This window comes from Sminthopsis crassicaudata, chromosome 5 (assembly GCF_048593235.1).
Source record: "Sminthopsis crassicaudata isolate SCR6 chromosome 5, ASM4859323v1, whole genome shotgun sequence".
NCBI classification, from domain to species: Eukaryota; Metazoa; Chordata; class Mammalia; order Dasyuromorphia; family Dasyuridae; genus Sminthopsis; species Sminthopsis crassicaudata.
The window spans coordinates 18925795-18940669 of record NC_133621.1 but is presented as its reverse complement, the minus strand read 5'-3'; the positions used below and the strand labels follow the sequence as shown (position 1 = coordinate 18940669).

At 43.8% G+C, this 14875-nt stretch overlaps 2 protein-coding genes across 9 annotated transcripts in view; both read right to left on the bottom strand.

Annotated features, from left to right (window-relative positions):
• TCAIM (T cell activation inhibitor, mitochondrial) overlaps positions 1-8316 on the bottom strand; it is a 33110-nt gene extending 24794 nt beyond the window's left edge. Inside the window, exons 1-3 of one of the 8 annotated variants that reach the window (XM_074267110.1) lie at positions 7311-7517; positions 6441-6534; positions 1743-1835 (exon numbers count right to left, since the gene is read on the bottom strand). Coding sequence is in view for 1 of the 8 variants with exons in the window: in XM_074267104.1 (XP_074123205.1) it covers positions 8102-8312 (211 nt within the window). In the remaining 7 variants the exon portion in view is untranslated. Of the gene's footprint in view, positions 1-1742; positions 1836-6440; positions 6535-7163; positions 7216-7310; positions 7518-8101 lie in introns of those variants that run through there. The other 7 variants (XM_074267112.1, XM_074267103.1, XM_074267108.1 and 4 more) reach the window with 7 other exon arrangements.
• Positions 8317-12793: 4477 nt separating this feature from the next.
• TOPAZ1 (testis and ovary specific TOPAZ 1) overlaps positions 12794-14875 on the bottom strand; it is a 68857-nt gene continuing 66775 nt past the window's right edge. The window contains exon 21 of the mRNA XM_074267099.1: positions 12794-13076. Within this exon, the coding sequence (XP_074123200.1) occupies positions 12863-13076 (214 nt within the window). The 3' untranslated portion in view covers positions 12794-12862. The remainder of the gene's footprint in view (positions 13077-14875) is intronic.

Genomic DNA, 14875 nt, shown 5'->3' with positions numbered 1-14875 from the left:
TTCATTATTAGGATAACCTTTTAAATATTCCAGTTCACTGAAACATTTCACCACAGTGACTTAAAAAAAAAAAAAAGATATTGTGATTTTAAAAATTCATGTAATATGTTCCTGGAGCCTGTTTGTTCATTCAGATTTGAATTCATAATTATCTTATCATTCAAAATTAATGTCACACTGCAGACTTCCTTATGCGACATTTATGTTCATGCTCATGAAATCCCAATTAAGGGTCTTCACAACTGATGACTTAGGCAGAGAGAGTGAGGCTGATTTTATGTAACTCTGCTTTGCTCAAGTGCAAGTTAAAACATTACCCATGATGTCATTTATTATTTCTTTGAAAATGAAGGATGAATAATTTTTTTATTTTTGATGAGGAAATTGGGGTTAAGTGACTTGCCCAGGGATATACAAATAATAAGTGCTAAGTGTCTAAGGCTGGATTTGAATTCAGGTCCTCCTGACTTTGGGGCTGGTACGCAGAACAACATTTAAGGGTAACAGGAAAACTGACAATTTTTAAAGGCATCTTTAGGTGATTTTAAAAAAATCAAATCAACAGGCATTAATTCAGTTACTACTATATCCTACTCATTGGAATAAGACCTGGGATACAAAAAAGGGCAAAAACCAGTCCTTTCTCAAGGAGTTCAAAGTCTACAAGGAAACAACATGCTTTGTACAAATAAGAGAGATACAAGACAAAACAGATAATTTCCAATGGAAGGCACTGGGATGTAGCAGGCCTAGGAAGAGTGTCTCGTAAAAGGAAGACTTCAGAGAGCCAGATAAGCCAGGAAGCAGAGAGTAGGAAGCATGGGGAAAGCCCAAGCAAACACTAAGAGCTGGGAGACGGGAGGGCCAGGTGGCCAACATTATGGGACTGGGAATATGTGGAAGGGAATGAGACGGAAGCAGATTGGAAAAGGAGGAAGGGAATGGTTTGTGAGAGGCTTTAAAAACCAAACACAAGAGTTTACATTTGGTCTAGAGGTGATAGGGAGCCCCTGGAGTTGATAGAATGAGTGAGACAAGGTTAGCCCTGGGCTTAAGGAGATCTATTAACGCCCAAGTGGATGATGGCCTGTGGTGTACTCTGCAACAGTTCAGGAGGGAGGTGATGAGGGAGGAAACAGCAGTGTCAGAGGAGAGAAGGGAGCATAAAAGGAAGAAACTACAAAATTAGCAACTGACTGGATAGTGGAAGAACCAGAGAATGAAGCACTGAGGGCACCATCGAGGTAAAGGCCTGGATGATTGGGAGGATGCTGGTGCCCTGACAATGACAGGGAGTTAGGAAGAGGGAGAGTACAGTGAGGAAAGATAAGGCAATCCTTTCCCATCTGGCTCCTTTGCTGCTCTTCATGATTGCCAAAGATGAATTGCTTCTAAAACTCTCCCTTCCTCCCCTCATTTCCCAGCCCAGCTCCATAAATGACTTTATCATCCCTCAACGCCACCCTCCTCCATCCCCATCCTTTTCAGCTCCCTTGTATGTGCTGTCTACCTAGTGAGGCTGTGAGCTCCTTGAGGGCGGGGATCAACTTAGGCCTTTTTTGGTATTCCAAGTACTTAGCACAGTACTTGGCACATAGTAGGTACTTAAATGTTTACAGATTCTGACTCCGAGTTCCATAAACTCACACCGAGTTTAACTGTCATGAGGCATGCAGTTCCAAATATCCAACAGGCAGATTTGAGAATCATTTGCACAGACAGTAATTCTCTAGTGAGATTACCAAGTAAAATTGTAGAGAGGGAGAAGAGAGAAGGCTTCAGGACGGAATCCTGAGGTGCACTGATGGCTAACGGACATGACCTTGATGCAGATTCTGCAAAGGAGACCAAAGAAGCGGTCAGAGAGGTAGGAGGAGAACCAAGCAAGAGCATCATCATCAAACCTTACAGAGAAGATGGCATCGAGGGGAAGTGTATGACTGAATGTTCAAAGGTGCGGGGAGCTCAAAGAGGGTGAGCCCTGAGAAAAAGTTATCGGACTGAGCTCAGAGAGGGCAGGTTTGGTTGAACTAAGTGATAAAACCGGAAGCCAGACTAGGAAGAGTTTAGAAGTGAATGAGAGGAAGGGAAGAGGAGCCGTCCATCACAGCCTGTCTTTTCTCTGAGAGAAGGTATCAAGCTTCTCTAGCAAGTAATCCCCTCCTCCATGTGTTTTCTGTTACACCAGGTTTTGTGTGGTAGAGCAGAGAGACAGGAAGCTTTGGGTTGAGTGGCAATGTGACTTTGCAGATGTCCCTTAATCTCTTGGTACCTGCAGCAGAGCTAGACCTGTAGCTGCAGAGAAGGAGGGTGGTCTGCATTGGCAGCCGATGTCTAAGAGCCCCTGGCACTTTCTCCCTGTGGACTCCCTTTATCTTTCTGAATCCTGGCTGCCCTATCTGTAATATGGGGACCAAGGTTTGCCATACTCAAGTTATAGGGTGGCCGAGAGGCTTATGTGAATGAGGGCATGCACAAAGTTCTCTGCAGAACGTTAAGGTGACTGGTACAGATCAGAGCAGTTCTTATTCTACTAACCAATCAATCCACAGCCTTAAGACAGGCCTGAGCCAGGCACTGTGCTAGCCCTGAGGACACAGAGGATTAATTCGTCTCTGCTCCTGAGGCAGCTCCATTTGAAGGGGGAGACAACAGCTAGAGAACAAATCTAGCAGCTGGAGCAGATGGCACAAAAGGGTGCACTTAGGCTCAGTCTGGAAGAAGACAGCCTCTAGAAGGTCAAGAAGTGCCTTTGCAACATGGTGGAAGAGCCAACTCAAGCCAGGAACGGGAGTCTCACAGGGAGAAGCAGAGAGATGAGTATGGCTGAATCATGCAGCCTGAGGGATAGATGGAGCCCAGGGAGTACACAGACATAGGTTTCCTATGTGAAAGACCTTAGGCTCAGGGCCAGGAATACACACAGAAGCAAAAACCAATGAAAAGGACAGGGAGAAGCTAGTGGGGAGTGGGGATTAAGGTGGGGATTAAGGTTGGTGAAATGATGTTCCAGGATGGGCTCACCAATCCACAGAGCCTGTAGGGACACAAAGGGAGGACAGTTAGAGCATGGCAACTCTGAGAAGGTTGTCAAGAGCCAAATAAAGGGAGTTTATATTTTATCCTCCAGACAAGATTATTAAGTAAAGTGAAAACCATCATACTTAATATAGAACTACTACTGGCACTGACTTTATTTCAGGCAATCAACTTCTTTTGTACAGCAAATGGCTGTAGTTTTTTTTACATTATCTGAATAACCTTAATGCCAGTTCTTTATTAAAATTCTGGAATCACACTAAATTCTGATAACCCCATAACTTCCAAATATCAATTCCAACAAGTAAGTATAACTAATTTATTCATAGATATTCATAGAACAAGAAACCAAGTCAGAAGACACAAAGAACAATAAGCCATAGTCCTTGCCCTCAGGAAGCTTCCAGACTAGTTCAAAGTTGAGACAAATTCTCAGCTCTGCTCTCCCTGGGCATCCCTCTAAGTGAGGGTATTCATTTGAAAAGAAGAACAAAAGATTTCTGCCCAAACACTTTGGCCTCAAGTGGAACTGATTTATAGTTGGATGAACCAAACCATGAGAATGTTTTCAAATAAGAAGACTAATGAAAGCCCATTCACCTCGCTGGTCCCCAGACATTTCCTCTTTTAATGCAGGTTCACATTCAGTGAACTGTCACGGATGTTCCCACACTGTTTCACAGTCTACCAAGAAACAAAGGCCCATTTTCCAGCAGCCAAAATTTCCCTCTGAAGCTGCAGGGCTATGAATCACGCAACACAACCATCTCTGAAGATTTAAAATTGTGGGGTCATCTGAAGGGCTGGCACGAGGTGGCAGAAACATAATCGATACATTACTTTCAAGGACTGTGTGAGAGAAGTGGCCTAAGAGATGATCATGAGAGAGATGGGAGGCCAGCAGAGAAAGAGAGCTGGTCATATGGCCAGAGGGAGGAATGGACCGGACCCATCCTGGGCTTTGCTGAAAAAAGCCAGGACAAACAGTGGGTGAGCTCCTCAATGGCTATTTATTTATTTATAGGACAGCCTGGACAAAGGTCACTGCAGAAGGCTCTGAACTGCATCTCTGGAGAGAATACTCACAACTCCATCCAATGCATTTTTTAACTCCTATTTATCTTATAGACCACTAAGACCCTCCAGATTTTTTTCAGATAAACTTTCTAGTCTTATCTTCCCTAACTTAGGAGCTGTGAAAAAAATCTATCCTTGTGAATTGGTTCCTTCCCTTCTGACTTCATATATGCTCAAGTTTCCTCCATTCTGTTTAAAAAAACAAAACAAACAAAAAATACACCTTTATTTCACTATACATCTTGAGTAATCTATCCTCTATCTATCCTCCCTTTCTTTGCCAAACTCCTTGAAAAAGCTGCCTTCATTTTCTCTCCTTTTATTCATTTAGTTCTTTCTAATCTGGCTCTCTCCACTGACCAGAGTTTTCATCCCCAAATCTGAAGGTCATTCCTCAGTCCTGACACTGTTTACATTCTCCTGGATACTTTCTCTTCCTTCCATCTGACCATGTCGGGGCTCATATTCCTCCAACTTGTCCAGGATCCTTTGTCTTCTCCCCCAGTGGCCACCAATTCTGTGTAGATGATTCCTGCCCCAATCTCTTCTCTGAACATTCCTTACTCCTGCAAAGCTAACTGTCTAGAGGACATTTCAAACTGGATGTCCCAGAGAAACCTTAAACTTGACATGTCTCACACTGAACTTTTTACCTTTCCTCCTTAATGTCTTTTCTATCCCCCAAATTTTCCTGTTTATGTTGAAGGCAGTGCCTCAGATTTGTGATTTTTTTTGTCTTTTTTTATTATTAAAGCTTTTTATTTACAAAACATATGCATGGATAATTTTCACCATTGACCCCTGCAAAACTTAATTCCAAATTTTTCCCTCCTTCCCACCACCCCCTTCCCTAGATGGCAGGTAAGAGTTGTGATACTCAATTGTTCTGGCCTCCTTATTCTCCTTTATCCCACGTCTTATCAGTTGCCAAATCTTGCTGTATCTACACTGCAGATTCTCACATCTTTCTCCACAACCCTTTCTTGATTCAGACTCTCATTACCTCTCACTGGATTACTGAGACAGCCTCCTAACTGGTCTCCCTGCCTCATTTTCCACTGGTCCTCTGAATCCTCTACCAGGCAGCCAAAGACATATTGGTTCTGGCTATCTGACCCCCTCCTCAACCAACTCAGGTGGCTCCCTTTTGCACTTACTTACCCTTCCTGCCTTGAGAGAGTGACTTTTTTTTTTTCCTACTTGTTGATCCAGAAAAATGGACTGGACATCCTCTGAGAGTCCTTTCCTCCTCACCCCAGGTACTGCTTTCCTTATGAAGCCTTTATCTTGCCCTCCCTATCAAACAATCTTGCATTTGACTACTTTGTATATTATTTCCCTTGGTGGTGTGTAGAGTTAGTTTGTACCTATTGTCTCCCTCTTTGTAAGTTGGGATTGTTTCACTTTTTGTACTTCTACTCCCAGTCCTCTACTTGTTAACTGAACCCAAGTCTAAGACTTTAAAATGACCCTAGATGGAATCGAATCAAGATTTACTCCCAATTTTAAGCTATCAACTATTTCCAAATCCTGGCTCTATTATTCAGCGCTTGCTTTTCCAACTCTATATTACTGCAAATTTGATAAGCATGTCCATACCCACCTCCCAGATGCTGATAAAAATGTTAAAAGTAGAGTTCCTTGCAGCCCTCCAGTAGAAAGCTCCTGAAAAGCTAACTCTCATCCAGTTCTGGATCTACTTAACTGTACTACCATCCAGCCCCTGGGTTCTTAAACTGTGGGTCATGAACCCACAAGGGATCTTGATGAAGGCCCATTAACTTTGTGATTAGTTTACGAAATTTTCACAATCCATCCCTTTAATAATCTTATGAAATTTTTGCCAGTAATCTTCACCAAATTCCTTCCTTGTACAAATCAATACATCTGCCTTTCTCTGGCCTTATTCTCCAGAGGTTTCCATTCACAATTGCTTTTTCCAGTCCCACTTGTTAGTTCTTTCATCGCCCTGAAAGCTAGTCAATATTTTTGGGCCCTGTGATGTTCAATTCGATTAAAAAAAAAAAAAAATCACTAATCAAATGTTGTCAAATAAAGCTTCTAGAACATGCCTTAGTTTATAAGTATCATTTAAAATCAGCACAGTAATTTCAGGGAGATATAAACTAAACTACCTAATTTCAGACACAAGAGAAAGAACAAGGGTCAGAAGACTTAAGTCCCAGCTTTGTCACTTGTCTAATTTATCTGAACTTTATAGTTTACTCATCTGTAAAATGGGTCTAATCTTCAAAGTATTCACCTCACAGTAAATGCTAAGGAAATGTGCGGTATTACGAATAATTCATATACTTTTCATTTACCTAATAATGTGATTAATAGTCCTTGAGATCTGGAGGCATCTAAAATGCTCCGTCATCTTCCATATCCTAGATCCGCATTAGCGCATAGTAGGTGCTGAGTGTCAGTAAAAGAATGGAACATATAGAAGGAAAAGGAAAAGGAAAGAATAAAAAAAGGGGAGTAATTAAAATTTCCTAAGAAATCACAGCAAACCATGAAAACACTCGGGGGTGGGGCCTTTGGCGCTTTCTAGATGCACATTAGGACAAGGGCCTGGCCAGTGAGGGAGACAGGATCTGAATGGGGGGGGAGAAGGGGGTTCTCAGTGTCCTGCTACCCTTCCCCTCTGTGGGCAGGAAGTTTCTCTACGGTCTCGGCCCAGGGCCCGGCAAAAGCCCCCTCCCCCTTGTGGCCGGCCCTGCGCTGGTTCACTTCCCCAGGCCTCCCTCTGCCTGAAGGCCGGCCCCCCTCATTTTCCTCGGGGTCTCCCAACGTCAGTCGAGGAGGGCGGGCACGGCACTCCGGGCTCAACCCGGGCCTGCACCGAGCGGGCAACTCCTGAATGACCACCGGGGCCGCAAACACAAGTGACTCGGGGAAGCACACAGCGGGGACTGGGGGGCAGCCACAAGCGGGGCCGTGGGCAGGAGAAAGCGGCTTAAAGACGGTGTCCGGGCACTGCCCGTGGGTTTCGGGATTCCGAGGACCAAGGGTGACCCCGAGCTCGCACGCCCCCCACGAACACCTGGGGACCCGGGGGAGGCGGGCCCTGTTTCCTCCGCTGTCTGGAGTAGAAGTCCACAGGGCCCGGCCGCGCAGAGGGGGGCGGGGTCAAAATCAAGGTCAGGGTAGTGACCCTTCCTCCCACAGCCCCGCCGGCTGGGGCTCACCTGGGCCGGACGCCCGGACCCGCGGCCGGCGCGGCTCGCACGATTACACCTTCCCTCCCCCGAGGAGGCACGGCTGGGGCCCAATTCACGCGCGGAGGGCCGCCCACGCAGGGCCACGGTTCCGGCCAGTCCATTTGGCCTTCGCCCCCAGCCCAGCTCCAGGGTCCCGCGAGGCCGCGAGGACGTCGGGGAGGAGCCGCTGGGCCGCACGGCCATTGGCTGCTCCCCGCCACGCCCCGCTTCCTGGCCCCTCCCCATTCTGCAGTGTCTCTGGGTCTGGAGAGGAAGAAAAGGTGCCAAGATACGGGAGTGCAGCTTTAGGGAAGGGGAGCGGCCCCAAGGCACACGCCTATTGGCTGACTAGTGCCAGACTAGAGTCCGTGAGGTCAAAGCGGCTGGGGAGGGCAGGGGAAAAGGGACTTCCTCTGCCCTTCCATTGGCTAAGCTCCTCGAGGCCCCGCCTCGGATCGCTCCTGGGTTTAGCAGGACAAGTTGGTTAGCGTGGGAATCCGCCCCTCTGCGCGCTCATTGGCTTGGCTACGTAAGGCTCGGGGAGGGCGCGGTTGCGAGAGCCGTGCGCCGATTGGCTGAGCTGCGCCAGGCCTCGCTCCGCGGCGCGCGCAGCCTGAGACCCGTTAAAGCTGCTTCCATTAGCCCTTCCTCCTCAACTAGTCTTTCCCCAGCCACCAATTCTGGTGGAAGCTCAATGTGCTTTTCCCCCAACCCTTCTCCCTAGAGGAGGCCCTGGTGCTGCCCCAAGCCCTCGGCCTGCCCCTGCCCGGTTCCCTTACCAGCCTGTCCCGGGAGAGCTTCGCCCACTCCCGCCGTCTGGTTTAAGGGAGAGTGAGCCCGCGGGCAGGGAAGGGAGACAGGGACACGCCGCACAGTCCCGCGCGCGGGGGCGGGGGGCGGGGCTTGAGCTGCAGGTGGTAAGAGTTTGGGGGTAGGAGGAGGAGGAGGAGCAGCAGCAGCAGCAGCAACAACAGCGTAGCTCTTGCGCATGCGCTCTCAAGCCGACCTAGGTTCTTTTCTTCCGATTGGTTGATTGACCTCAAGCCTGCGGAAGCTTCGAGAGCCAGCTGTTTTGGCGCCTGCGCAGTGGCGACCCTCCCCACTGAGCGCGTGCTGTAACTTGATTGATGCTCCGGAGCAGTGACACTGGGCCAGTCTCGGCTGCGTGGCGTGCCTCGGCTTCCCTCTCTACAAAACGGGGGTTAGATCCGAGTCTCCTCGGGCCACGGCCCTACTCCGGCTGTGGTCCCCACTCCCCCTTCCCGTCATGGGTCTGCCCGGCACCGCGCCATCGCCAGCCAACCCGTGCCGCTGTCGACCATTGGAATGCTGCTGCTGTGTACGTGCAGTACCGAGACCCACGAGAGCCTTTTGTTCCTCCCCATGAGTTTCCGAGATGATTCTTTCCTAGACTGTGCATTGTTGTACAATGCTGAACACATAAATTTATCTTTAAACATTCACCCGCCTTGCCCATTAAACAACGTTTCTCCAATTATTTACTGCTCTTTAGTTGTGAAAAGTGCTTCACACGTAGATTCATGTAATCCCTAAATAAATCCTGGGTACACTCCAAGATATTCCACCGCTTCTTAATCTTGATTCTCCTGCTGGACTTTGTTGGTTATATATTGGTTGGTGACTTAAGTGGATTTATTTCTGAAGTGAGTTTTACTTTATTTTCCAGAGTTCTCGAACTATGCCATCATCTCAAGTACAAAAATAGCTTTGCTTTCTTTGCTTATTTTTGTTCAATTTCCATCTCTTACCTTTAAAGGACCAGATTTGTAAAAAATGTTCTGGCTACAAATTTTCCACTCAGCTGTAATCACATTCATGGTCTTTATTTAAAACAGAGCCGGCTCAAGCCTCTATTCACATACCAGGCAGGAGCTACAAATAGCAAAGCATTTAATACAGTTTCAACGCTACAGGTTTGTAACCTTAAAAAAAAGGAAAAAAAAAGACTGCATTTATTTTAATGTGACTAATTTCCTTTGCAATCCTTTATGTTTTATTTTATGCACTTAAAAACATTACTCTGAGAAGGGGTCCTTAGATGTCACCAGATCACCAGAGTCCATAATACAAAAGTTAAGAACTCCTGACTTAGTAAAAATAGCAACATCTAGAAGGGGAGAGCAAGCAGCAAGATTATTAGGCTCTATAAACAACGAAAGCAAGCTCTCACAAACTCCCCCATTTACAATGGGTAATTACATCATGCTACTACAGAAACTCATTCCTCCCAGCCGGAGCTGTGGCTGGAATACCTCTCCATGAAGCTCTGTCTTCATCTAAGTCATTGTTTGCACTCCAGCCTCCCACAACTGTTGCTCGCCTCAGAAACCACTTGTCCAGTGCGGTTGGCTCAGCCTTCTAAGCTGCCGCTGCTTCTGGAAAAGGGTGATTCCTCTCTTAGGCTTGGACTGCCTGGGATCTGAGACTTTGGGTTGGAGACTCTTAGTCCTATTTTCCACCTACCTAACACTATCAGCTGGTGTTCAAGGGGCTAAGGCAGATGTGCATGGTATTGTTGGAAAAGAGCCTCACATCTCATACTCTCTTACTGAAGCTTGGTACCCACTCCCCTTTTGCCTCCTGACTTTCCCTCTGCCCCACAATGCACACCACATGGAAGCTTAGATGCAACTCAAGAAGACAAAGGTCCTTGGGGTGGGTTGGGTTGGTATGGAGATGAACTGGTGATTTTGATGGGTATCACTGCCACCATAGCAAAGACTTTGTGCCCTGACAAATGTTTCCACTGCCTTGCTACTGCCTCCCTTCTTCTCCACTGGCCCCTCTGCTGACACCAACATGGGAAAGGCCACAGTGTTCATTTCTTGACTCCCTAATCAGCAAACCCAGTGCTCCTTTACACCCTCCTCTTCCTTGGTGTCTCTATCACCTGACACTACTGACCACAACCTCTCCGTCTTGGCCTCTCACGCTTGTTTTTCTCCAAACATTTCTCATATCTTTAGTTGACTCCGGTCTTTTTTCAGATCCAGTCACAGAAAAAGTATGGGGCATGGAGAAAACTGCTTATGCACATCCCCTCATCTATAAAGCAGTTACTATGAAGTTAGAATAGTACTTGGGAGTACTCTGACATAGTTTACAGGACAAAAATCCAAGGCAAACCACTCTTGGTTTCAAATTCAAAGTTTAGACAAGAAAAGTTGGGCACTCCTAAAAGAAGAGGACAAATTCAACTTCATAGCTGGGATGATATTTATGCCAGTAATGTGGTTCTAAAAGGATTTGTTTTATTAAGGAGAAACAGGATGAGTCAAAGGAAGTGGAAGGTGAAAAACATTGTGTAATATGATCATGTGAGGAAATTCAGGAGAAAGTGGGAGAAGTATGGGTGATAACATTTAATAATGAGAAAAAAATATTGTCATTATATAACACAAGCTACCTGGTCAGAAAGAAGAAATAGGGCATTTAGGCACAGAGTCATGATTCCGTAGTAGCAATATCTACCAGTTTCTGCCATGTAGCCTTGGCTGTTTTTTAAAAACTTGGTTCATCCAGAGTATTAGGGCTCAAGCTGCTGAGGCAGCTTCCTAATCCAAAGGGGAACACTCTTAAGAAAAATCTCTAGGAAATGGTGGAAAGATGCAGAAGGCACGCTTTTCACTTCTCCAATTTAAAACATGATATGGAAAATGAGAGTCAGGTAAAGAAGTAACATAACAGAATGACTTAAGATGAGTGATTAAATGCCTGAAGATCATATTAAAGATTCTTGCAGCTCAAACTAAATTAAGCTTGGAATAGTTCACACTGGAGTGAAGTCTTGTATGGTCAGCCATGCTGTGCTCCCAATACCATTTAGCACAAGGTGCTTGAATGGAAACAGAAGACTTCATTTGTAAGACACCTGGCCTCTGATGACAAGGATACATACAGCCTTTGCAGAATTCATAAGGCAGAAATTATAACTATCTGTATAATCAATATAACCACTGTTATATATCAACTATCTGTATACTCAATATAACCACTGCTTAGCTGCACAAGAATTTAAAACAAAACACCAATGTGACAAGTTTATGTAAGATATAAGGTACTTCACAGGAGATGAAGTTTGGAATTGGAAGCTGTTTACTTGTGTGGGGAGAGATAACAAAAGACCATCAGGAATGCTATAAGGAAAGCAGATTTCTAGAATATCAGGGATAGACTTTGTAGAGGACTTTATGGAGAACATGAACAAGAATCACACAGCACAAGAAAGGATGGAAGGTGTGACCTCCACAGTGGGGGAAGAGTATTCACCCTCTGAACTCTCATGTTAAGTTACTGTATTTTAAATCAGGCATAATGTGTTCGTGCATTTGTGTGTATTCTAATCATCTGGCAGTTGTGTTCTTTTGGTGTTTATAAATTATTTTTGAAAGTATCATAGTTTTTCTTTCTAGAAGTTTCTGCAATATTTGACATGAAGTCACAGATGGCATACTTATCAAATTTGTGGCTAACCTAAATCTGAAAGCAACATTATGGATTTAAAAACTGCATCCAAAAAACCCCCAAAAAAACCCTGCATCCAAAAGATCTCAACAAACTTAAGAGATGATCCAAAGATAACAGTAAAGAAATTAGAAAAAATTCAAAGTCCTGAAGTTTAAAAAAAAAGAAAAGCCATACAAACCACAGGATAGGGAAGCAGTGGCTCATTAATAGTTCATGTGATGAACTAATGCTAAGTGAAATGAGCAGAACCAGGAGATCATTATACAACAAGATTATACGATGATCAACTCTGATGGATGTGGATCTCTTCAACAATGAGGTGATTCAAACCAGTTCCAATTATTCAGTAATGAAGAGCGTCAGCTACACCCAGAGAGAGAACTGTGGGAAATGAGTGGGGACCACAACATAGCATTTTCACTCTTTTCTGTTATTGTTTGCTTGCATTTTTGTTTTCCTTCTCAGGTTTTTTTTTTTACCTTCTTTCTAGATCTGATCTTTCTTGAGCAGCAAAATAACTGTATAAATATGTATGAGTATATATATATATATATATATATATAGTATTTAACATACACTTTAACATATTTAACATGTATTAGACTACCTGCCATCTAGGAGAGAGATGGGGGAAAGGAGGGTAAAAGTTGGAACAGAAGGTTTTGCAAAAGTCAATGTTGAAAAATTACCCATGCATATGTTTTGTAAATAAAAAGCTATAATAATAATAAAAATTTTAAAAAAGCAGAAAGTGGGCATTGCGGTAAGAGATTGGTTCATAAGTGAACCAATTTAATTTCATAGGACAATAGCAATGTTTATTTGTTCTTCTATAGGATTATGGTTTCCATGCCCAGGAGGTCCTCACATTAGTGAAATCACATACTCAAAGGTATGGTAGCATTCAAAATTGTGTAAGATACTGTAGCTAAAAGTACTATACATATAAAACACTGAGTCCAGACACAGTGAGAACTGCCTTTATTACCATTCATTTTCAACAATGATTGCTGGAACTTGAAAAAAAAAAAAAAGTCTTTATAACCTAATACTTACTGAAAAAGCCAAACTTTCCCAGCCCATTTCATATTCTCTTTCAACCATTTCAGGGCAGAACAATGTTCCAAACTATAAACTTGCTCCATAGTAATATTTACTGTCATATGCTTAATGAAAAGCTTTGGGTCCGATATGCGAGCAGCCATGATCAATCTTTCCACTGCTGTTCGATAGTCATCTTTACTCCGGCCTTTGTCTTCTTCACACCTGTAAAAGGACCATTGCATCAAGCACAAAAAATTGAGGGAAGCAATATAAAGTTTGTTTCCTTCATATGGTGCCACAACCAACCTAGAGTTAAGATCACACAACTTTCAAGCAGGAAAAAGCCCTGGACCAGGACAAGTTACTCCATCTCACGGCAGCTGCTTCCTCATCTGTAAAGTGAAGGCAGAGCCACACACACACACCTAGACATGGAAGAGCTGGGCTTTATCAAACCCAGCATTCTATCTATTCAACGAAGGGGAGGGTGCTATCTTCCCTATTTGATAGTCTGGAGGTGATGCTCATTTGAGATAATGAATGTGAAAGTGTTTTGTACACTATAATGTGAAAAATGAATGTTATTAGTCACTATTAAAAATCTAGGACTGTTTCACATTTGGTAAGTGCATATTAATACTTGCTGCATTGCAAAAGTAAGAAATATAATACTTTTCTAGGTGCTTGTAGATAAAATTCTACCTCACCATGTCTCTTGGATCTCTTCCATTGTTTCACTCACTAGTTCTAGCCCTTAACATTTCTCAACAAGTAGTCATTTATGTATTGATGAACATTTTGCAACTAAACATGAAATAAAACTTCCAGTGAATTTCCCAAGGATATGTGCTGTTTAACATTTTCATTAATACCTTAGATAACATGTTTTTCAAATTTGCAGATGAATATAAAGGTGGAGGAAAAAGAGCTAGCTAACACTTTGGATGAAAGTCGGGATTCAACAGATCCTTACAGGCTAAAACACTGGATAGAATACGATGAAATTTAATAGGGAGAAAGGTAAATCTTACACTTGGGCTTAAAAAAAATCAATCTTACAGGAGTTTGTCTTTAAAAGAGCTGAGGGCTTTAGTGGATTTCATTGTAATTCATTGTACTTTAGAAATCCACTAAAGCCCTCAGATCTTTTAAAGACAAACTCGTGTAAGATTGATTTATGTGGAGGCCAAAACACCGGTGATGATCTTAGACAAACAGTACCTGGCAGATAGTGAACAAATGCTTCTTAAATTCTCAATGACTGCTAACCAATTGGACTACATTTAGAGAGGCAGAAGGTCCAGGACAAGGGAAGTGAGAATGCCTGACCAGGAGGCCATTGAAAACAGCCAGAGAAAAACCGCAGGATCAATGGACAGAACCAGGGATTTAAAAAGCTCAGAGGAGAATGAGATTGTATGTCAAGTAGTTGAAGAAAGAAGAACAGCAAACAATGAGCAGACATTATAAAGAGACAACTTTGTGATGAAAGAATGGAAAGACTTCCTAAGAATTAGAGTTATTGCAAAGAGGAATTAATTCCCTGAGGAACTTGATGGTTCCCCCTGAAGAGAAGTCTTCTCACAGTGTCTGCTTGAAGCCTTGCTGGGCAGTATGGAGAGGGTAGTCTCTCAAGTCCCTTCCCACTCTGAGATAATCAGTGACTGCTACAGAGCTTTTAACTTGTCACTCTACTTCTAGTCTCTTCTTTCTCCAGCTTATGCTTTCACTACTTTCAGTTTTAAAGGAATGTTTAAATTAAAAAGTCATAGAACTGTTGGCTAGACAAGTGAAACATTAAGTTTCTAGTTTGTTTGGACCTACTGAACAAAAGGGAACAGACACCAAAGCTATAAAGTGTGACTACATCACTTATTTGGATACTTGATAGTGGGTTTCCTTCCTCCTACAAAGTAATGACTGTGAGATAGAGTTTAGTACTTTGTTTTCTTGACAACTGTTGGTCTCTTGACTGGTTTTCCTTTGGCCCAGTAGGGCAGCTTGGACAAATTTGAGTTCTA